The 23690-nt window shown below is 38.1% G+C and overlaps 1 protein-coding gene and 1 long non-coding RNA gene across 2 annotated transcripts in view; one reads left to right on the top strand and one right to left on the bottom strand.

Moving 5' to 3' along the window:
- ZSWIM5 (zinc finger SWIM-type containing 5) overlaps positions 1 to 23690 on the top strand; it is a 260279-nt gene that overhangs the window by 172473 nt on the left and 64116 nt on the right. Inside the window, exon 2 of the mRNA XM_082364339.1 lies at positions 15295 to 15651. Coding sequence (XP_082220465.1) covers positions 15295 to 15651 — 357 coding nt within the window. The remainder of the gene's footprint in view (positions 1 to 15294; positions 15652 to 23690) is intronic.
- The window catches only part of LOC309615886, a 51224-nt gene that overhangs the window by 16309 nt on the left and 11225 nt on the right, over positions 1 to 23690 (bottom strand). The window lies entirely within an intron of this gene.

Here is a 23690-nt window from a genome sequence, read left to right on the forward strand (position 1 = left end):
TTGTTTAACCCCTGTGTTTCCATCTCACTCTATAGCACTTCTCATATTGCATGTCAGGTAATGTAGATCTTAGCTACCTGTCCACCTCCTTTTCACCTTTCCAGATTTAACTCAAATGTCACTACTGCCTGGAAGTCTTTCCTGAAACCCAGCCCCTCAGCCTGGACTAGTTGTTCCTGCTCTGTTTTCCTTTAATGCCACTTAGTGATCTTTGTCATAACATTTACTTTCTTAATTATGTTTACTTGTCTGCTCTCCCACTAGACACTGTACCTTCTTATCTTAGTATCCTTGGTACCCAGCCTAGTACCTGCACATTTAAGAGCTTAAATAAAGTTTGATGAATGAATCAATGAATCAGTTATTCTATCACTTAAAATTGCTGTTGGAATATTATATTCATCCTGAGGTTGAAAATCAATTTTTTTCTTCATCAGAGTATGAAAAATAAGAAAAATAGCTCACTGTGGCCGCCATCACAAATATGGTAATAACCCTGCTGATCTGAGATTTATCCCTTTCAGCATTCATTGCCTCAAATGATCATTAAATTTTAGCACTATTTCCCTAGATAACAACCTGATTGTTTTTCTTTTTCCCTTCAGTTTTGCATGAGAAAAAATCAAATATTTTACCTGGCATAATGTTTTGGTATAGACTGGGATTCCACTGTATGGTCTTAGACCTTTGAGCCAAAGAAACTTCTTTGGCTCTTAGTCTTTGTGGACCATCTAGATTTTTATCTTTTAGCTACCTCTCAGGTAAGAGTATTTCTATTCATCTTCCAGGACTCTGCACTTCCATGCCTACAAAAACATTCTACAGCCCTCTTCTTCACTGTATTCTTGGTTTTGAGAGTCCCGACATGAACCACAGAGGAACTCTTGAATATAGACCTGGGTTATATGGGAGAAAACTTCATCTAGCTTTTTTGTTTCTCCTACAGGCTTCTCAGTAAGCAAGTTTGCTGACTCACAGAAGGAAGCTTTTCTTTTCCTTGATATCTATACCTTCTGAGTTCTAATGTGCTATAATTCTGAGACTAAGCCAGAATACATTGGACTTCAGCTCAGATCATGACTTTTATAAACAAATTTAAACTCAGTTTAAAGAAGAGAAAAATAAATTACATCACACAGAGCATAAGAACCCATAAATGCACAATTCACAATTTAGATATTCCAAAGGTGATTCCAGGAATCCTTCTAAAGAAGTATACATGAGGAGGAACATTCTGGTTAGCAGTTTTGTTCTCTGCCTTTGGGGTTGGAGCAGCAAAGGAGTTAAAAGTCATATAAGAACAGTGGGGGCTTCCCTGGTGGCGCAGTGGTTGAGAATCTGCCTGCCAATGCAGGAGACACGGGTTCGAGCCCTGGTCTGGGAAGATCCCACATGCCACGGAGCAAATGGGCCCGTGAGCCACAACTGCTGAGCTTGCGCGTCTGGAGCCTGTGCTCCGCAACAAGAGAGGCCGCGATAGTGAGAGGCCCACGCACCGTGATGAAGAGTGGCCCCCACTTGCCACAACTAGAGAAAGCCCTCGCACAGAAACGAAGATCCAACACAGCCATTAATAAATAAGTAAAGCACACCTAGTATAGTGTAATTAAAAAAAAAAATTGATTAAAAAAGAAAAAAAAAAAAGAACAGTGGGCACGGGACTTTCCTGGTGGCGCAGTGGTTAAGAATCTGCCTGCCAATGCAGGAGATGCGAGTTGGAGCCCTGGTCCGGGAATATCCCACATGCCACGGAGCAGCTAAGCCTGCACACCACAACTACTGAGCCTACACTCTAGAGCCCGCAAGCCACAACTACTGAGCCTGTGTGCCACAACTACTGAAGCCCGGGTACCTAGAGCCCATGCTCTGCAACAAGAGAAGCCACTGCAATGAGAAGCCCGCGCACCGCAACGAAGAGTAGCCCCTGCTCACCGCAACTAGAGAAAGCCCGCGTGCAGCAACAAAGACCCAATGCAGCCAAAAATATATATATAAAATAAATAAATAAATTGTTAAAAAAAATAAAAACAGTGGGAGCAAGGAAATGCTGGCCAATTGATGGGATTGTACAGTAAGAATGTAATTTTGTTTCAGAAGAGTTGCTGACACTAGAGATTTTTCCAATGGAGAACTGCTTCTTGGATCCAGTGGATGATGTGAATGCATTTAGAACCCTGAGTGAAGACCTAATGAGAATGTCTTCTATTTGATTGGTGTTTGTATTGAATCAGGTTACTGTAGAATGTGGAAAAATGCTTTTCTCCAGTTTCTAAACAAAATGAAAAGCATTGTCCTAATTGAATTTGTTTTGACATTCTTGCTGCCCCACACAGGTCAAGTCGCAAGATGGAACAAAAGAATAAAGCTAGAGGGTAATATGAGGCCTTGACCAAAATGCCGTAAATGTTAGGAATGGTGTTCTTACTAGCACATGAAACCTTTAAATAAAGAATGTTATGTGGGATATGCATTCATCTCCATATTAAAAAGACCATGTTGGAAATAAAATGTCATGGAGTTTAATAAAAATGAGGATTAAGATCGCCTGAAAATTAGTCTTTTGATTGCTGTAAGAATTTCATTACAGTTCAAATGATATTTATGCATAGGCATTTTCTTTAAATCATTTGAGGTTAAGACTCGGCTCAAAACGAGGGGGTCTTTAGATATTGGAATAAAGGAGTTAACTGCAGTTATAGTCGGAATACTAACATAATAATAACATTTTTTGAGCTAACTGCAGTTATAGTCGGAATACTAACATAATAATAACATTTTTTGAGTATTTATGGTATGCCAGACACTATTCTAAGTGCTATTTATTACCTCATTTTAGTATAATTTCAGTATATTCTGATGACTTGATTCAGTGTATACAATCTCAAAGAAGTAGCCAGAAGTTTTTCCTCTTGGAAAAGGATATCTGGGTAATTTTTAATGCTTTAATATAAATCTGAATACTCTTTTGAAGACTCTCAAAAATAAACATTTCGTCACTCAATATTGTGGTTGATCAAAAACACCTATGGGTATCCTTTTCTTTTTGTGTTTTGTTTTTTTAAAAAATATTTATTTATTTGGCTGTGCCGGGTCTCCATTTGCGGCACGCGGGATCTTCGTTGCGGCATGCAGGATCTTTTAGTTGTGGCATGCAGGATCCAGTTCCCTGACCAGGGATCAAACCCGGGCCCCCTGCATTGGAGTGTGGAGTCTTAACCGCTGGAGCACCAGGGAAGTGCCTCCTTTTCCTTTGGAAAAACAATTTATTGTTTCATTTTTATTTTCCCCCATTGATGTAGACTACTAAATGGAGTAAGGTAATTTCTGAAATCATTTTACAATTGTATGTTGCCCTTTTCTCTGTTCAAATCAATAACCCAGGTGGTAATTATTAGCCTATAACACCCCTTTTGGCAACATGTGTACCTTGTATATGTATACACATTGTTTCTGCAGATAACTGCTTAAAGGGTGTAGTATTTTTTCCCAATCTGTGAACTGAGGAGCGCATCTGATATGCAGTTCTGAATAGATTGATTGTCCATCAATATACAAGACAACTTGTTCTATAAGTCTTCTGCTCCACAGAGTGGTTGGGGTAGGGGGAATGAATTTATCATTTTTAAAGTGATTATGTTTTTACGCGTATTAGATTTGTAAATGAATCTTCTGGACAAATCATTCCCATTTTATTTTTTCTAAATAAAATGTTTCTAAAATAACAAAAGAAAAATAATTCAATCTTTTAAAATATACACCTAATCCCCTTAATAGAGATCCAAGTAAAAGAGTACTGGAAAACTAGGTAATGCAAGGGTATCTCTAAGTGAATACCTGGGCTTGGGAAGCCTCATTGTTCTTTAACTGTGTTGCTGGGACAGATGGAGAGCGGAGACCATTGCCTGCTGAAGCTGATGCTGAGAAGGGCCTGTGGCTGCTCTTCAGCAGTTAATACAAGGAAAACCTCTTGATTTGCCAGAGGAGTCTGGGAGGGGAGCAGATGGCCACAAGAAGGGCCCTCCAGCTTACTCAGCTGCTCTGAGAAGCTTAGGGTGACCTCTCTAATACAAACAAACCGAATAGCTCTCAGGGTAATAGGGCAGCATCATTTGTATTCCCGAATAACAATACTGCTCCTCACTTTGCAGTCTCTTGCACCCTCACCCAGTCTGTGGGCGCCATCTGCTTCTTGTGAACTTATATAGGTGCTGGCTCTGGCCAGTTGGGATCACTATTGAATGATAGCAAACACATTTCTCTGGGAAATGTGTTCTTTACAAATTACTTTCATATGAATCTGGTAGGCATATAAGTATTATAATGTCTATTTGCATAATTAAGAAACTGAGGCAAAGAGGAATTGAGGGGTATTGGAGTTAGAACTCAAGCACCCTGATTCTTTAGCTCTGTATATAATAGTGTGAGTCCACAGAGCCATTCCAGTGCTCTTGTTTAGGCAGTAGTTACCCAGCTTTTGAGTAAGGTTTTCTAGAAGGGAAATTAGTTATTTTGAGGATGTCACTTGCACTGTTTTAAGCCTTTGTGTGACTACCATTTTGCTAGGTGACAGAAAGGAAAAAGAGTGGCTGCTAGTATACTGCTTTGGCCTTACAGGAGACAGGAATTAAGTGAGAAGATCTAATTTATACTATATAGTTTCATCAAAACCAAATTTATTCAAGAGGAAAGCGTTCTCATTCAAAGGAGTTATCTAGTTTGTATATCTCTGTGTGTGTATACACTTAAACTGACTATAAGAAAAATTATTCTTTTTGTAAACCACAGCTCTCCTTTTCCCTGCCATTGGCTGAAACTACATTCATTTTCATGCATTAGCACCTGCTCAAGGGTCTGGTGAATCAAAAGAGCAATGAGCAAAGTGGTTTTAATTGCCCAAGCTTTACTAGAGGCTTTCTTGCACTCAGAAACACAAAAAGACTTTGAATGGTGTCAGAGGGCTGTACTGAGAAGTGCTTTCCTTTAGAACTTTCAGATGATTCACTCACTGTGCTGAGACATTGTCTTGTACAGATAAATTCGTAAACGTATCTTCATTCCAACTGTGAGAGCATCACAGAGCACTTAGTTTCAGTTGCCTTGAACAATTGCCCAGGAAACCAGGCAAACATCAGAGTTTACTGACTTGTCATTAGTGCATCTTTGTAGAACTGTGCTTGCTAATGACTTTTATAAAATTTTGTATACATAATTTAAACTGCATAGTCATATTCCATATATTGTAATTAAGAGTGCAGGCTCTGCCTGGTACAAATCCCAACTCAACCTTTCACAGAATGTGTGCTCTTAGACAAGTTCCTTTACCTCTCTGAGCCTCAGTTTCCTCTTCTGAAAAAGGTGACTAATAAATAAACCTATCTTGTAGAGCTGTTGTGAGGGTTTAATTAGTTAATACATGGAAAGTATCAATACTTAGAACACTCTCTGGCACATAGTAAATATCCAGTAATTGTTAACTAATAAATTGCTCATATTTTATATTTTAAAAAAGGGTTTGAAAATTGGCGGAAGCATAACAGCTGTCCATTTGAGGCATAAATATGAATTATGGAAGATAATCTTATGCTTCACTATTATTAGCTTGTTACTTTGCTCACCATCCCAGCAAAATTGTTTAATTATTGGCTGATTTTTTTTAAGTCATAAAATCAAGAATTTTATAAACATGCTTAATTCTCTGTGTATCATGAATGTGGATATATAAATTAAAGATTCAGTTTAGTGTTCATTTATTCATTCATCCGTACACAAGTACTTATGAAACCCTTAAAATGTGCCTGAAATGAAAATATAGAGGTGAAAAAGACATAACCTCTGCTTTCAAGGAGTTCACAATCTGAAGGGAAAAGGCAAATATAAAAACTATTAATTACACTGATGTCAAGTGCTGTAAGAGAGATATGACTGATAAAAAAATGAGAGCTCAAGAAGAAGCATTTAATTCTCCAGGGAGATCAGGGAAGATTCCCCAGCGTAGGTATCATTTGAGTTGAGAATTAAGGATAAGGAGGTGAGAAGGTCACACCTGGTATGGGGACATAAAGGCTAAGGAAACACTGCATAGTCAAGAATCTGCAGGTAGTTTAGTGTGTTTAGTGCTTTGAGAAGTGGCAGGAAGCAAGGCTGAAGAGATAAAAAGAGGCCACATCATAAGTTTGAACTTTACCCTATAATCAGTGAGGAACCATTTGAAAGATTTTAAGCAAACATTTTTATAAATGTTTTTTCTATGCCAGACTCTGTGTTAGATACCAAGACTGTGAAATGAATAGGTCACAGTTTAGTAGGAATGACATGATTTTGTTTTAGGAAGATCATTCTGCTGATGTTATGGAAGGTGGGTAGAGGGAATAAGACTTGCAGGCAGGAAGATTAGTTAATCCAAGCAGGAGATTATTATGATCTTGGGCTGAGGCAGTGTTAGCAGAGTTAAAGGAGAGGCACTAGAATGTAGAGATACTTAGGAGGCAGAATCCACAGGACTTAGTGACCCTCTTGGATATGGAGCAGAGGCAGGAGCTAGGATGCATCCCAGAGCCATAGCTCCTGCCTGCTTCTCCAGCCTCATTGTATGCCCCTTTACCCCCCTCCCTGTTGGCTTTCCAGTTGCTGGTCTTCTTTCCGTTCTTTAAACATGCCATGTTCCTCTTGGCCTTAGCACCTCTGCATAGCCTTCTTATCCGTCTGCATATGTACTTTTATTTTTCTACCTGGAGTCCTCTTTACCACTACTCTGCATTCCCCATCCTTTCACCTAGTTAATTCTGATTTATTCTATAAAATTCTGCTCAAAATGCTAAACCAGGTCAGGTCTTCCATATTATATACTATTCTATCATTCTGTACTTCTTCACAATTAAAATTAAATAATTTTATGTGGACTTAGTTGTTTAATATCTGTCTCCCCAGCTACACTGTAAATGCCATAAAGTCAGGGATCATTTGGTCTTTTCACAGATGTATCCTTGGGACCTAACATAGTAGATCTTAAATAGTTATTTAATGAATGAATTAACCTTAAGGTACTTTTTAAAAAGAGAAATTAACATCTTTATGTGTTCTGGCTCTTCAAATTTCTTGTAGCCTCTAAGGGGAAGACATGTGCTGTAACTTTTGGGTTACCAGATTGAATACATTTTGCATATTCTCTGCCACTTGTCCCTGTTAGGATTCCATTTTTCTATCAGTTTGGTAACTTAGTATCATAGTAGCTGACTGTATGTAAACAAAGGATGAAAATTGAATTAGTATGATTTAGCAATGTCCTAATTTTTACAAAAAAAAGTTTAAGGAGCAGTACCAAACATCACTCTGATTTTCCTAAGCCAGGAAAATGAAGTTGGTGTTTGGGAAACACTATAATAGAAATAAAATGTGGTTGTTAGGAGCTTAGACTCTGTGAAGCCAGAATGCCTGGGTTCAAATCCTAGCTCTGCCACTTACAGGCTGTGTAAACTTAGGCAAATTGGATAATTTCTCTAAGCGTCAGTTTCTTTACAAAAAATGGGGATAATAGTACTAAACACATAACATTGTGGTGAGGATTAAGTGATGCAATGTTTGTAAAAGAACACATGGTAAGTGCTCAAAAACTTAGTGATTAAAAGTTATTTATTTTGGTTCTTTTTAAATCAAAAGAAGCAATTTGACTGTATTCAGGAAGTATATTAATTTGAAGGAAACGCTTCACAAGTTTATTTTTCCTAGTCTTTAAAGCCTAAAATGTTTCAGAATGTGAATTTATGGTCATTTTAATTTCTGTTATCATGACTGTAATCGTGTAAATGATTACAAGCTGCAAATTGCATAACATCTCTGAGCCTGTTCTTCATCTGTGAAATTATTATCTCTTCGGTCCTTCATTAGTTGATTCTGGGTAAAATGCTTTCTTGTGAACTAAACTGTAAGCTCCATAGGCACAAATGTTAAAGTTTCTTCATTTAATATGATTCAGTTTATCACTTTGCTGTACACCTGAAACTATCACAACATTGTTAATCAACTATACTCCAATGTAAAAAACAACAAAACATGATTCAGTTTAGCAACTGGGGCACCAGATAGAGTTTCATATGGAGGTGATATTTGAGCAAAGCCATGAAGAACATAGGATTTCCTTATTTGGGAAAGAGACATTTTATTTATATTTTCCTCAAGTATAAAACTGGTCCTTGGTACTTTCTGTTTAGTCCAAGGTTGGGTCCAGCCCATGCCCTGGATTCCCCAGCACTGATGCTGGAAAAGAAATGTTAAGTAAACAATTTCAGTCTTTTCCATTTCCTCTTGTGCCACCATTTAGTTTAGAAGGCAGGAGAATAAGAACTCTTAAGCCATGAGCACTCCTGGATTTTTTTTTTTTTTTTTTTTTTTGGCTGTGTTGGGTCTTTGTTGCTGTGCGCGCGCTTTCTCTAGTTGCGGCAAGTGGGGGCTACTCTTCATTGCGGTGCGTGGGCTTCTTATAGCAGTGGCTTCTCTTGTTGAAGAACACGGGCTCTAGGCGTACAGGCTTCACTAGTTGCAGCACTCGGGCTCAGTAGTTGTGGTGCACAGACTTAGTTGCTCCGCAGCACGTGGGATCTTCCCGGACCAGGGATCAAACCCACGTTCCCTGCATTGGCAGGCGTATTCTTAACCACTGCGCCACCAGGGAAGTCCCCACTCCTGGATTTTTAACAACTTCTTGCTAATCTTGAAGTTCTCAGAGCTCTTGTTGCACATTTAAGCGTGACAAGCTCTAGCAAGGACTGCCTGCAAAGAACTCAGTTATTAGGGGCCTATGAGGCCATTTCTGCACACTTTTTGAATCTTTTCCCACTCCTAAATGGTACTTGGAGCATGTTGAAGGCAAGGAAAACATGGCACACTTATAGGATAACATTCTGGTAGGGGCTTACCTCATAGCAGGCATTTATAGAAGGTCATTTTTTTCCTAGAAGCTGAGACATCAGAGCCATTGTGATATGTAGTGGAGAAGGGGCTGCAGTACAATTTTATTCTAAAATTTCTAAACAGTGTAGAGGCCAGGTGGGAAAGGTGCCTCAGCCACAGAACAGGAAGTTGAAATTTTTTCAAATCTTTTTCTCAGGGCAAAGCTAGCTTTGTGATTTGGGGGTGGGTTGGAGGGATGCAGTGCTTGCAAAACTAAACAGGAACTCCTTGAAAGTATATGGTGCATTCAGGGCTCACTCAGTGTTAAAGCACTTGAGGTTTTTTCCCCCCTGTGTATGAAGTTGATAGGGCCACAAGGGGAGCAGCTGCCTGATTGACTGACTGTTTCTTCAGAAAGCCAGGTCTCTACTAGACCCACCATCCCTGACTGCTTTGCACCAAAAGACATGCTGTAAGGAGGAAGGAAGTATGGGCATTTGACCTTTACGGCCTATGGGAGCCACTAGTGAAGCAAGCACGTTGCTTCCCTATGTGCCTGCCTACTCCCTCTCCCACCAGTCCATCCATTATCTTAATCATTTCAAGACTTACAACTGATAAAAAGAGACTGTTTTAAAGTCTCTTGGGCATTTTGATAAGCAGGATGATTTCACAATATATGTGATTTCTTTTTATATTTTAAGAAAATGTGAATGAAGGATCATCACAAAGCTGATATTCAGGAAAACTTTGTCTATAAAGTAGTTGTTTTTCCCATGAGTTCTAAGCAATTTTTGTGGTTGTTTCTGTCACTTTTTTTGTTAAAAGCCCACCATGTTCCAGGCACTGAGCTAACCATTTTATGTTTTTTTCCTTATTTTACAGTTTAGGCTGTTAAGAGTCAGAGAATGTGAGAGAGCCAAATTTCTTTTTTAAAGTAAAGCCACGCGAGTGAAATAATATCAATAGATCAAGGCAATGATCATCAATGACTACTAAAACTATTAGGTGAAAAGTTGACAAGGAACTTTATAATGGATGGAGCAGGCTAACAACACCTGAACCCAGTGCTGAATTCTAACAGCACAGGAAGAAGGATCATCGGGCATGATGTGTCTCCTGATGTGATGTATTAGAAAGTATGCAACACAACCTGTGAAGTAATTTTACCAAAACCCTGAATCTGGTCAAGTCTCTCTAGAGCTAACTATTATTTTTCAGTAAATAATTGAAGGGGAAGAGGAAGGAGAAGGAACTTGTAGTTTAAGAGACATTATCAACCAAATGTAATATCTGGACCTTGTTTGTATTCTGATTTGAACAGACCTTTCCTGTTTTTTGCTCTGTTCTGTTTTTGAAGTCAGTTGTGGAAATCTGAATACTGGATATTTGATATTAAGGAATTATTAATTTTCAGTTCTTGTGGGACTTTCCTGGCAGTCCAGTGGTTAAGACTGTGCTTTCAATGCAGGGGGAGCAGGTTTTTGATCCCTGGTTGGGGAACTAAGATCCCACATGCTGCACGGGGTGGCACACACACACAAAAAAATTAAGTTCTTGTCTTTTAGAAATGTATACCGAGGTATTTACTGATGAAAGGATATTTATGGGATTTACTTCAATATAATTAATTGAGGAGGACAGGGAAGGAGCTAGGAGAGGGTAAAGGTTAAACAAGTTTATCTTTGTATTGATAATTGTTGAAGCTGAGTGATGGATGTAGAGGACTCATTATACAACATTCTCTCTACTTCTTTGTTTGAAAATGTCCAAATAAAAGAGTTAAAAGGTAAAAAGAGCACACAGTGGGTATTCAATAAATACATGCTGATTCAATAGAAATTTTTTAAAATTAGGCTTCTACATCTTTGCTTAAATCAGCAGATTATTGATGGCAGTTAGGTTTGCAATGGGAAAGAAATACTACATTGAACCTCTATGTAGCTTTATTCTCAGGAGTAATTAATCTTGAAAAAAGTGTTACTAGATTATAATAAGGGAAAAAGGAACTCCCAGCAAGGAAACTTCCACGGAGCTACCCAGAACCTTCTGCCTTTCAGATGGGCTTAGGCCTGGAGCATGAGCTATACCAGTGTTAATACAGCCGATGGAGCCCAAAGATTTACCCAACTCAAATGAACATGTTCCCAAGAGCATCATGGACCTTAATCAAAGCCTCTAGGGAGCCATGTCTAACTAGCTTTTGAAAAATATTTTGCAGCAAGTTTCTCAGTTGTTTTAACATTGACCTGCTGTGGAGACAGATGGAATCTAAATTGATATTCAACATTTTGTCTCTAATTCCAGATTAACCTAGAAGTTCAAACCATTACCAATGCTATAAAAACTGAAATTGTAGAATTTCAGTAAACATAGAAGTTATTTTCTAATAATGTTTCTAGTTTTATAGTTGTTTTACAGTTTATATAAATGTGGTATTGATTGCCATACAACACAGTATTATACAGAGGCAGTATAATGTAATAGTTAAGAGTATGGGCTTTTGAGCCAGACTGCCTGGCTGTGAATCTTGGCTTTGCCACTTACTAGCAGAATGACCTTGAGCAAGTTACTTAACCTCTCTGTGCTTGTTTCCTCATACATAAAATGGGAATAATAATAGTAACCAGTCAGGGTTTTCCAGAGAAACAGAATCAGTAGGAGATAACTGTATATACATATATAGTATATGTTTCCAGGCCATCAGGCTGGAAATTCTTGGTCAGGATCTGATGCTACAGTCTTAAGGCAAAATTTCTTCTTTCACAGAGAAACCTCAGTTTTGCCTATAAGGCCTTTCAGCTGATTGAACAAGACCCACCCACATTATTAAGGATAATTTCCTTTAGTTAAAGTCAGCTGATTGTAGATGTTAATCACATCTACAAAACACCTCCACAGCAACACCCAGATTAATTAGTATTTGATTGAATAACTGGGTTCTATAGCCTAGTCAAATTGACACATAAAGCTTACCATTATACCTACTATCAAATTCATAAAAATTGTGAAAATTTAATGAGTTAATGCATGTAAAGTACTTAGAACAGAGCCGAACACATAGGAGGCACTCATAAAGGTTCGCTATTATTGTATACTCTTTAAATCCCAGAAGTACTCTATTTCTAGAAAAGATAATAAGATTTAGTGATAGTTACTATGAAATCATAATATATCTGTGCTAGATAGAACCTTGGAGGTCTTCTAGGCCAGCCTCTCAACTTAAAAATATGGAGGCTGAGGTCCAATCTGTTTTTCATAGTGCAGCCATAGTGATTTTGCTTTTTTACAGTAATGAACAGTATACAGAGAAAGCCCTGCCCTCATGCGGCTTACATCTTAATAAGATACCCATAGTTTCTGTCCCAACTCTAACCAATATTCTTATTCATTTTCATGCAGGAAGGGAATGAGAGAATTGGGTTCAGAGACTGTGCTACAGGCCAAGTGCCCCCAAGCAAGTAGAAATGTTTATACTCAACTTTTAGATTCAGAGGCTTGGAACCTAAGGTTTTCCCACATTGGCATCATTATCTTATTTGAAATTTTAAAGTAGTCCTTCTAGGGACTTCCCTGGTGGCGCAGTGGTTAGGAATCTGCCTGCCAGTGCAGGGGATGCGGATTCTAGCCCTGGTCTGGGAAGATCCCACATGCCACGGAGCAACTAAGCCCATGTGCCACGACTACTGAACCTGCACTCTAGAGCCCGCGAGCCACAACTACTGAGCCCGCGAGCCACAACTTCTGAGCCCACGTGCCACAACTACTGAGCCCGTGTGCCACAACTACTGAAGCCTGTGCACCTAGAGCCCATGCTCCACAACAAGAGAAGCCACTGCAATGAGAAGCCCACGCACCACAACAAAGAATAGCCCCCGGCTCGCCGCAACTAGAGAAAGCCCGCGCGCAGCAACGAAGACCCAACACAGCCAAAAATTAATTAATTAATTAATTTAAAATAAATAAAAATAAAAAAATAAAGTAGTCCTTCTATGGGGTCTCTTTTCATCAGGACTTAAGTCATTTCTCAAGAATATACTAAATACTCCTGAGAGCCTGAGGGAAATAAAAAATGTACTTTCTTAGCACCTGATTTTCAACCACTGTGAAACCTGGCCACTGGGGAAGTTGTCTCATTCCCTTGACATGAAGACCCATTAACAAAAACTGCATAGAAGTATGAATAATAAATCTGTAGGACATTTACAGTTTGACAAAGCACTTTTAAGAGCTGGACAGAGCAAGTATTATTATCCCCACTTTATTAAGGAGGAAGCTTAGGCTCAAAGTTGTAAAGTGAGTCGCCCAGAACTACATAGTAAATAGCAGATCATGGCTGCCTAATTCGTAGTGTAATGTGCTCCCTGTTGTGTTATTCTACTGGCTATGTCCAGGGGATAGAAATCTGGAGAAGAGTTACTTCTCAACTCTGCAAATGGTTCCCTTCCTTAGTTCTAAAGTGAAGGCAGTCTTTAGCCATACTTAATCACATTTGAATATAACTTTTCTACTTTGCTTTGAACAAATGACAATCAATATTTTTAAATCTGCAACTAAGTTTAACTGAGAAAAAGCCTCTGTGAAGTCTGGAAATGAACTTTTTCAGTAATGTGCACCTTTCTTTGGATTGGACCTAAATGTGCCTTTAGTAATGTTAATTTTGCTAGATTTTATGGGTATGCTTATAAATTTAGGACTTATTCTTACTTTAATTAGCCATAATTATCTGAAACTTGAACTTTGGAATGTTTTTTCTCCTCATTTTTTAATTCTGCCAGGTCACGATGGTAGCTCTGAAACTAATATATGCACCTTTTATTATTTGGCAAATATTTCTCCAACAAATATAAGATTATTTTAAATTGCTTTCCTATTCACAGTGTGGAGTGCAGTAAAACAAGAAAATCTATGAAATTAGCTTCACCTTTGTTCCTGTCTCTACTATACCGTTTGGTATATTATATTGTAATCATTTATTTGTCTGTTGTTTTTGAGGATGAGGACTTTGTCATGGCATTTTTAGAGGTAGTGTAGTATAAATAAAAGAAAATAAACTTTGGAGTCAGTCAGACCTGGTTCCAAATCCTAGGTCTATCACTTTCCAGCTGAGGGCCCTTGGGCAAATTTGTTAACCTCTGAGCCTCAGTTTACATACCTTTAAAATAAGGAAAATAATACCAACTTCATAAGGTTGTTATGACAAATTATTAAATGCACCCAACACAGTTCTGCTACGTAATAGGTGCTTCACGAATATTTGATATTCCTCTCCTTTTCGTGTTAGCATCCCTAGGCTAACAGGGATACTTACAAAAAAGTTTGTTACATAAAGTCTTATTAAACTTTTGTTGATTGACTGAATGATTGTTTGAATACATATTTTGTCAAAGAAGAATCATATTTAAAGAATAAACAGTTATTATAGAATGAATTTGCTATTAAATTTAACTTTTTTCAATTTAGTTGTAACTTAAAAATGTATTCTGTCTACATTTCAAAATTATTGGTGCTGTGGCTAGTGAGTGGAGGTTAACACTGCATAGTCTCACTGCACCAAGCTCTCTGCTTTCTACGTCTTATGAGGCTTCTTGCCTTTTAGGTATTCCATGTGGTTACCATTTTGGAAGTGTTTGTTTTGAGGAAGAAATGTTGCCCTTATCTTCCTTGTCCTTCCTCATGGCATCCTTTTGATTTCTCTCGTTTATAACACTCACCTTACTCTAGATTGTACTGACGTTATTTGTAGACTTGTCTTTGGCCACAAAGAGCTCAAAATCTACGACCGAGGTTCTTAACTTATTCAAGGTTCTTGAATAATCTTTTTGAGACTATGATAGAAGGTATGAAATGTCGCCCTAGAAGAATGTACATATGTACAAACAAAAGTTTTCTTATTAGTTCTGGAGGTTCATGGACTCCAGGGTAAAGACTCTTTTTCTAGATTGTGTGTTTCTTAAGAGCAATACCTGGGGGGACTTACCTGGTGGTCCAGTAGGTAAGACTCCGCGCTTCCAGTGTAGGGGGCCAGGGTCCATTCCCCGGTCGGGGAACTAGATTCCACGTGCCTGCCGCCACTAAGAGTCCGCATGCTGCAACTAAGGAGCCTGCAAGCTGCCACTAAGAAGCGTGCAAGCCACAACTAAGAGCCCGCATGCCACAACTAAGACCCGGCGCAGCAAAAACAGATAGATAGATAGATAGATAGATAGATAGATAGATAGATAGATAGATAGATACTTAAAAAAAAAAAAAAGCAATACCTGGGTTTCATTGACCTTTGACAGAGCCTACTGTGTATGTAGGAGATACTCAGCAAATAGTTTCTGAATTGATGAATTTAAATGCAAAATGAAAACCTTCAGGTTTCTTACTACAGAATCTCTAAACATGTCTTTTTTGTTTCCTTAGGCTTCCATCTCAGTGGCACAGTAACTGAGCTGGCCACTACTTCTGAACCAGCAGTGACTTATAAAGTTGCCATCAGTTTTGATCGATGCAAAATCACTTCAGTGGCGTGTGGCTGTGGGAACAAAGACATATTCTACTGTGCCCATGTGGTAGCGCTCTCACTCTACAGGATCCGTAAACCAGACCAAGTCAAACTGCGTCTTCCTATCTCAGAAACCCTTTTCCAGATGAATAGGGACCAGCTACAAAAGTTTATTCAGTATTTAATCACGGCACACCACACTGAGGTTCTTCCTACTGCACAGAAGCTGGCAGATGAGATTCTATCCTCCAACTCCGAAATCAACCAAGTAAACGGTAATTGTACAACATTTTTGTTGCTAAAAATATATTTTGTTGCTTTATTGCATGTTTAGAGATTGGGATACATTTGCCATTGTAATCACTCAACCTTAATCAGTTCATTCTATCCAAACTATTTATTAACTCTGTTTCTTAAAGCAATCCAATTGTCCGCCTCACAAAGGTTTGGCAAAAAAGGACAGAGAATGTTAGAGTTACATATTGATCTAGTTTATGGACTTCATTTGTCCATACAATCCCTGCCCCAGGAGCCTGTGATATTCAGGAGTGAGAGAAAGCATAAAATAATTAGTGCCATTCAGTGAACTGAAATGGATATGAGAATTCCTTAACATTTCAGAAACCTGCATAACATCAGGGTTATTCCAAAGAGCATCTGCTAGCATTGTGTTTATGAGCTATATAATGGGAGGGTTTATGGATGGAGAAAGATATTATGTTCACTTACTCATTCAACAAGTATATGTTGAGTACCTACACTGTGCAAGTGGTAGCGCTGATTGTTGAGAGCATAAAACAGATATGGTTCCTGCCTTCAAACAGCTTATAATCTAGTAGAAAAGACAGCTAAGTCTGAAATAAATGCTTGCCTTTATAATGAAGCCAGGTTGTAGATACTTAATCACAGGAAACCGTCGAAGAATTTTGAGAAGAGGAGCTATATGAGCCAATTTTTCATTTTGTTGGTTAGGTCCTACTATGTTCCAGGCATCATGCAAGAGACTTTATACATGTTTATATATGTTAATTCATTTAGTTTTCAAAACTACCCTGTGAGGTAGGTATTATAACCATTTCCATTTTATAAATAAGGAAATTATTTATAACCTAGGCTCACCTGATTTCAGAACTCAGGTTTTTAATGCTTCTCTCTACTACCTCTCTATTTTTAGAAGAAACTTTGGTATTAGTGTGAACAAGGCAGTGAGACCAGATGAATGGCCTGTATAATACTATAGTATGTGCCAAAGGGCCTGCTTTTCTCAGTTGCCCAATAGAGCTAATCAAGTCCTACACACAGCCTCACCACTCCTCAGAAATAAGGATAGTCAGACAGGCTTCCAGGAACTCTTGCTAACTAGCCGAAATAATCTTCTGTTGCTTTATCCTCAAAGTTGTAGTGTTTACATGGTAACTGAGCTCTATTTGAGAGATACTGTTAAAGAGTAACTTTATATATATATATATATATATATATATATATATATATATATATCTTCTTATCCCACATAGGGAGGCTGTTCTATTTCTCTGGCCTCCTTAAGTCTAGAGTTCTTAGGAACCTGAGTTCAGATCCAGGTCTGTTAATACCACAGCTGGGCTATGGCCTACTTTCATGCATCATTCCCACTAGCTCTTTCTCAGAATTTTTGCCTATATCCAAGCTCTCTTGCCTTTTCTTGAACTAACCACCTTGGTTGAGTACCTGTATTGCACCTGCCTTGTTCATCACCACTGTCACCAAAGCAACCCTCTTTCCCCTTTACCACTGTGCTGAAGCAATCTTTATTCCTCGTTATACCTCCCATCTCAGCATCTTATTATTTGTCTGAAATTAGTCTAACTTGAGATGTTATTCTCAACCTTCCCCAGGAACTACTCCTTCTGTACCTGTGTTTATTCCAGACTAATATTAGCTTTCTACCCCAGGTTCCCTAGTATTCCACAAGGTCTTTCTTAATATATTTCTAATAACCAGTGCTGATATAGGCAATGATACTGAAAATGGTGAGGGGGAGGAGTGGATATATCTTAGAGGCAACATGAACGGGATTCAACATCCAGGTGTGTAGGATGGGTGGGGAGTGAAGAAGAGGAAGATGAGAAAAAACTCAGTTCCAGAATGTCCAGCTACGATGGCTGGATTTGACAATAATGTTGCCATTCACTTAGGGAACGTAAGGGGAGGGATAAATTTAGGAGGAAGACGAATTCAGTTTAAGTTTGAGGTGCTTGTAGAACACTTAGGTGAAGATTTCTGATACAAAATTGGGTATGTGGATCTGGAACTGAGGACAAAAGTCAGAATTTTGGAGTTATTAGCATAGAGATGATCTTTGAAGTCCTGTTTCTGTTCCCTGCTAGATCTATAAACACCTAGGACATCTTCCGTCTCCTCTCTCTCAAGCCCTACTCTTCACCAAAACAGACTTTAAAAAGCAGGAATAAAATTTCTAAAACTGCTAGCTACCTGCTTTTTTTTTTTTTTTTAATTTATTTAATTTTGGCTGCGTTGGGTCTTCGTTGCTGCATGTGGGCTTTCTCTAGTTGCAGTGAGCGGGGACTACTCTTTGTTGTGGTGCGTGCGCTTCTCATTGCGGTGGCTTCTCTTGTTGTAGAGCACAGGCTCTAGGCGCGTGGGCTTCAGTAGTTGTGGCACACGGGCTCATTAGTTGTGGCTCATGGGCTCTAGAGTGCAGGCTCAGTAGTTGTGGCGCACGGGCTTAGTTGCTCCACGGCGTGTGGGATCTTCCCAGACCAAGGCTCGAACCCGTGTCCCCTGCATTGGCAGGCGGATTCTTAACCACTGCGCCACCAGGGAAGCCCTAGCTACCTGCTTTTAATCCCAGGAATGGATCCAGGTATTGCTCTGCTCCTCATGTCCCTGAAAACTTTTATTAGTCCCTGTAAGTGGTTTTAGCTAGACTTTGCCTTGTCCCCTTTGGATTGGTGACTCAATTTGGACTATCTTTCCGACTCTTCATTTAGCACTGCTCCATGCTCTGTTTGTGATTTTCTCTGGTAACTCCATACCCCGAGATTCTCTGGCATATAGCGTCCAGGCCAGGGCTTCAGTTGCTCTTTATCCATACAGAGAGTTTGGATACCAAGAGAAAATTATGATAACTTGAGGAGTTAGGTCAGGAACCATGTCTTACAAATTTCTGAGTCTCCATCACCAAGCATGGTACCTGGAAAATAATAAAGTTTTGTTGAATGAATACAGCCATGCACATACAGGTGATGAAACAGGGGCCAGTGTAGGAATTTGCAAAGTAGAATGAGAAATGAGGAGAAGCTAGCAAGTAACTATAAAATTGAGTTTTAAGTATAAAATTGAATTTTAAGAAGTAAATGGTCAACAATGTTGAATATTGTGGAAGATACAGACCAGAACTAACAAACATAGAACAGCAATTTGGGGGAAATAGAGACTATGCAGAGAGAAGAAAACCTTGAAAAATTATTATTAATATCATCATAGGAATAGAAGAAGATATTGTAACCATGAAATAAAAACTGGATACTATAAAAAGAAATTCACAGAACAGAAAGAACTAATGAATATTACAAATATAATGGCAAAAAAAATTATAAAACTAAGTGATGGAAAATAAAGATAAGGAAAGTTCCTATAGAGTAGAGCAAAAAGACAAAGATTTTTTAAAAAAAGAAGATGAAGAGATGAAAAATAGGAAGAAAAAAGGATGTTAAAAATTAAGAGAATGAGTCCTGGAATTCCGATGTTTGAAAAATAGGGATTCCAGAAATAGAAAACAGAGGTAAGGAATTCATCAATAAAATAATTAAAGAATGTTTTCTAGAACAAAAATGTGTGAGTTTCCAAAGTGAAAGGATTCAACTAAATGCCCAGCAATGGGAAAAGAAGAATCTTTTGAATAAATAAGGCTGGATCAATTGGAAATTCATTCTGGGGAAAAAAAACTTGATTCCTACCTCATGCCATACAGAAAAATTAATTGCCAATGAATTGCAGATATAAATGTGAAAAGTAAAACAATAAAGCATATAGGAGATAATATGAAAAAAATTTTCATGTTCTTGAGGTAAAAAAAATTTAAGTAGAAGATTGATAAATTGGACTACATTAAAATTTTTAAACTTCCGTTTATCAAAAGGCACCATTAAGAGACTAAAAAGGCATGCAAATAGTGGGAGAAGATATTTACAATACATACAGCTGACAGAGGGTTTGTATCCTAAATACCTTAAGAACCCCTACAAATAGTAAAATGGACAGAGACACAAAAAGGCACTTGGCAAAAAGGATATCCAAGTGACTAATAAACATATTAAAAGGCACTTTAACTAATTAGTAATCAGGGAAATGCAAATTAAAACCACAGTGAGATTCCACTACATAGCCACCAGAATGGCTAAATTTTTTAAACTATCAGTATCAAGTATTGGTGAGGATATTGAGCAACTGGAACTAATATATTGCAGGTAGGAGTGTAAATTGTTACAGTCACTTTGGGAAACTGTTGGGTATCATCTAACTCAAGTTGAACCTGTGTGTACCCTACGACCCAGAAATTCTTCTCCTAGATGTCTACCCAGTGGAAATGAGTAGCATAATTTGTGAGAGCCTGAAATAGAAACAATCCAAATGTCCATCAGCAGTAGAATGGCTTAATAAATTAATACGTTCATGTAATGGAATACTATATATCAATGAAAATAAATTGTTTTGCTAAACATAATAATATGAGTGAATCTTACAAACATGATGTTGAGTGAAATAAGCCAGACACAAAAGAATAGATGTTGTATGATTCCATTTATGTAAAGTTCAAAAACAAGTCCCTAGTGTTAGAAGTCAGGTTAGTGGTTAATTTGGGAGAAGAGGAAGGGAGATGGTGTTTGCAAAGGGGCTTCTAGGCTGCTGGTAGTATTCTGTTTTCTTGACTTCAGTGATAGTTATCATAATCACTATGTGATAATTCATCAAGCTTTACAGTTAAGATTTGTGCACTTTCCATAATTCATATTTCAATTAAAATTTCTAAATTTAATTTAAAAAGCTGTTTGTGTGTTTGTATGCATGCATATGTGTATACACATATGTGTATGTACCGAACAAAAAGACGGGAAGAAAATACACCATGATATTAACAAGGAAACTTATGGTTGGAGGCACTATGAGTGGATTTTTATTTTCTTTATTCTTTAGTATATTTTCTATAATAAGCATGTATTGTTTTTATAATTTAAAAAAGGATGTTTAAGAATGAAAGAAAAATTGATTCCACAGACTTATCAGTTCCCTCAGGACAGGTCTCACTGTTACAGTCTTAATGCTAACTTGGAGCCTCAACCCACATGATAGTTTGTTTAATAATTATTTATAAAACATCCTTTTATTTTATCTTCACTTGTTATCGTTTATCTTATAATCCTGTGGAAATTTTCATACAAAAATGTCAAAGTATCATTTATATTGACCAAGTCCACTTTACCACTACTGAGGGTAATTAGTTTCATACTCATCTCTTTTTATAAAAAGACTAAAATGTTCTAACCAGTGAACACATATAGGGATATATTTATCTTTTGTTTTTAACCAAAGGATCATTTTTTTTTAAGATTTTGCCTGGGAGTTAGTGAGAGAGCTAGAGAAGCTGGTTGTGAACTCCAGGCCTGGTTTATCTAGTTAAGATTATCTTTGTTCTTATTTGTTCATTCCTAAATGCTGTACCCTTCTCTGATATCTGACCTTTAATGTTGCTATTTCTTAAAAATTAGTCTTAAATTTTCTCCTCTTATTCTATATGATCTCTGCAGGCAATCTCAGCTACCTCCTTTACCTTAATGTCATCTATGTATTATGACTCACAGATTTACTTCTCCTATATCCAACTGACTATTCTATATCAAAGACATCCCCAAATCAACATATCCAAACATGAATTTATCTTCTTCCTCAAACTTGCACAATAAATAGCACCATCATCTAGCCACTGGATTATGATAGAACACTTTTTTTCTCATAATCCACATGCATTCCAGTGCAAGACCTGTTAATTTTACCTCTCAAATATCTTTCATCATTTTCCACTTCTCTCTGTTGATACTGTCATCACCCTAAATAAAACCACTATAATCTCCCACCTAAATTGCTACTAGAGCCTTCTAACTGATCTTTCCATATCCACTGTTGCTCCCTTCTATTCCATTCTCCACACAGCCATCCAAAGTAACTTTTCTATAACTACAGATTTTGTCATATCACTTCTTGTTTAAAATCCTTCAATGGCCTCCTGTTGCACTTAGGGTAAAATCCAAATTTCATACGGCCTACAAAACCTTGCATGATCTGGCTTTTGCCTTCATTTTCACATGATATTCCCTCTCCTTGGAATACTCTTCCTATCCTCTCCCCCTTGTTATAGATGTACTTAATTACCACAATGATTTATGGCTTCATGCTTTTTTGAGCAAAAAATACACACAGTATTTCCTCCACTCTCTGCCAGGCTAACTCTTATTCATTCCTCAATTATTCACTTAAATGTCACTTTCTCGGGGAAAACTTATTTGACCTTTCTTTACACAAAGATATGTACCTGGGTGATTATTTGCTTGACATCGCTTTCCCCAACTAGTCTATCAGCTCCACAAGGACAGGGACTATGTCTGCTTATTTAACACTGTCTATCCAGTGTTTGGCACAGGCCCCTGGCACATAGGAGGCTCTCAATAAATATTGAATAAACGGAAATGTCTTAGAAAATCCTTCTTGGGCCTTTTGGGTTTTTTTACGGCCATGCCTCAAGGCTTGCAGGATCTTAGTTCCCAGACCAGGGATCCAACACAGGCCCTCGGCAGTGAGAACCCGAGTCTTCACCACTGGACTGCCAGGGAACTCCCATGACTTTGATTTCTTCAACAGCCACACCAGCTCCATATAGACTGTTACCTGGACGTCTCAAATATTGACTTACTCCCTTTTTTTTTCTGCAAGCACCCATTTTGGCAGCTCAGTTTCTGGTCTCCTGGGTTCCTTATAGACCAGAAAACATTTACGCTGTTTACCTTCCTTTCTTTGCTATCAGATAAACAAACCCTTTTGAAGTTTTAGGTGAAATTTTACTGTTAATAACTCTCTAGGCTTTGCCTTATCCTAGCCTAATGTAAGGTACCTGATGCCGTGCCTGGCACATAGTAGGGGCCTAATCACTGCTTGCCGTTATTATAATTTTGAGCTCTCATTTTCAAAATCTCCTCCTGGTATTCCAGCAGTAATTGCACTATCCCAGAAGTTTTCCATCATGTGCACACTCGGTATTAATAAACTGTGCCTGATTTCTTACACAGCTGCTGCTACTACCACCAGCTGGGCCCAAAAGATGCACCAGTTTGCTCCATACCCCTTCAAATCCTTAGAGGCGGTGTCACTCCACACCTCCAATCTGTTGACTAAGGCTAGCTCCCCTGGGAGACTGGGTCCTGCTCCTGATTTTTCTTTTTCTAGTTGGACCACCCAAGGGTAAGAATTGGTATTCAAACCATCTCTGCCCCTTGCTTTCGGAGCACCATTGCTATTCTTTCCTCATCAGCAAGGTACTCAGAGGCCCAATCCTTGGTTTATACCTAGTTTATTTTATTTTATCTCAGTTGCATCTCTGTAGAGCTAGTGAAAACTATAATCAGAAGTGAGACTCCGTAATCTGCATTTTTAACAACAAACCCCAAGTGATTAACATTTGAGAATCACTGTACTGGTGAGAACTCTTGTTATTTTCACTGTGCGGAAAATGCATTATTCTGACTTACCCTATATTCTGTGTGGTAGAATAAACCAAGAAAGGATTTGGCTATTTTCAGACAAACCATCCAGCTTACATTCAGGGTCTGAAACCAGGTGGTAGATCACAGCAATATGAGGCTAGAGGCCAAAGTATAGCTTTGTAGTGAAGAACAAGACTTTGAAGAGAGACCAACATATAGATTCTAACTCATATAATTTCCATCTGTTATATTACTTACCTGTATAAGCTTTAGTTGTTTTCGCTTTAAAATTAGGATAATAATGCCACCTCATAGAGTTGTTGGGAGAGTTCACTGGAATATACTCAACAGATATTCATTGAGCATCTACTATGTGACAGGCACTGTTCACATGTTGCAAATATACCAGGAAATAAAACAATTTATGCCCACAAGGAACATACATTCTAGTGGGGATGTGTATAAAAAGTGCTTAGACTCTGGCGTGGAGGAAACATTCAATGAATGGCTGTTATTAACAAATATTTAAGGATAAGGAGTGTATTTGTTTTTCTTTGCCA

Source organism: Balaenoptera borealis (genome assembly GCF_965194805.1).
Source record: "Balaenoptera borealis genome assembly, chromosome: 1".
Taxonomy (NCBI): domain Eukaryota; kingdom Metazoa; phylum Chordata; class Mammalia; order Artiodactyla; family Balaenopteridae; genus Balaenoptera; species Balaenoptera borealis.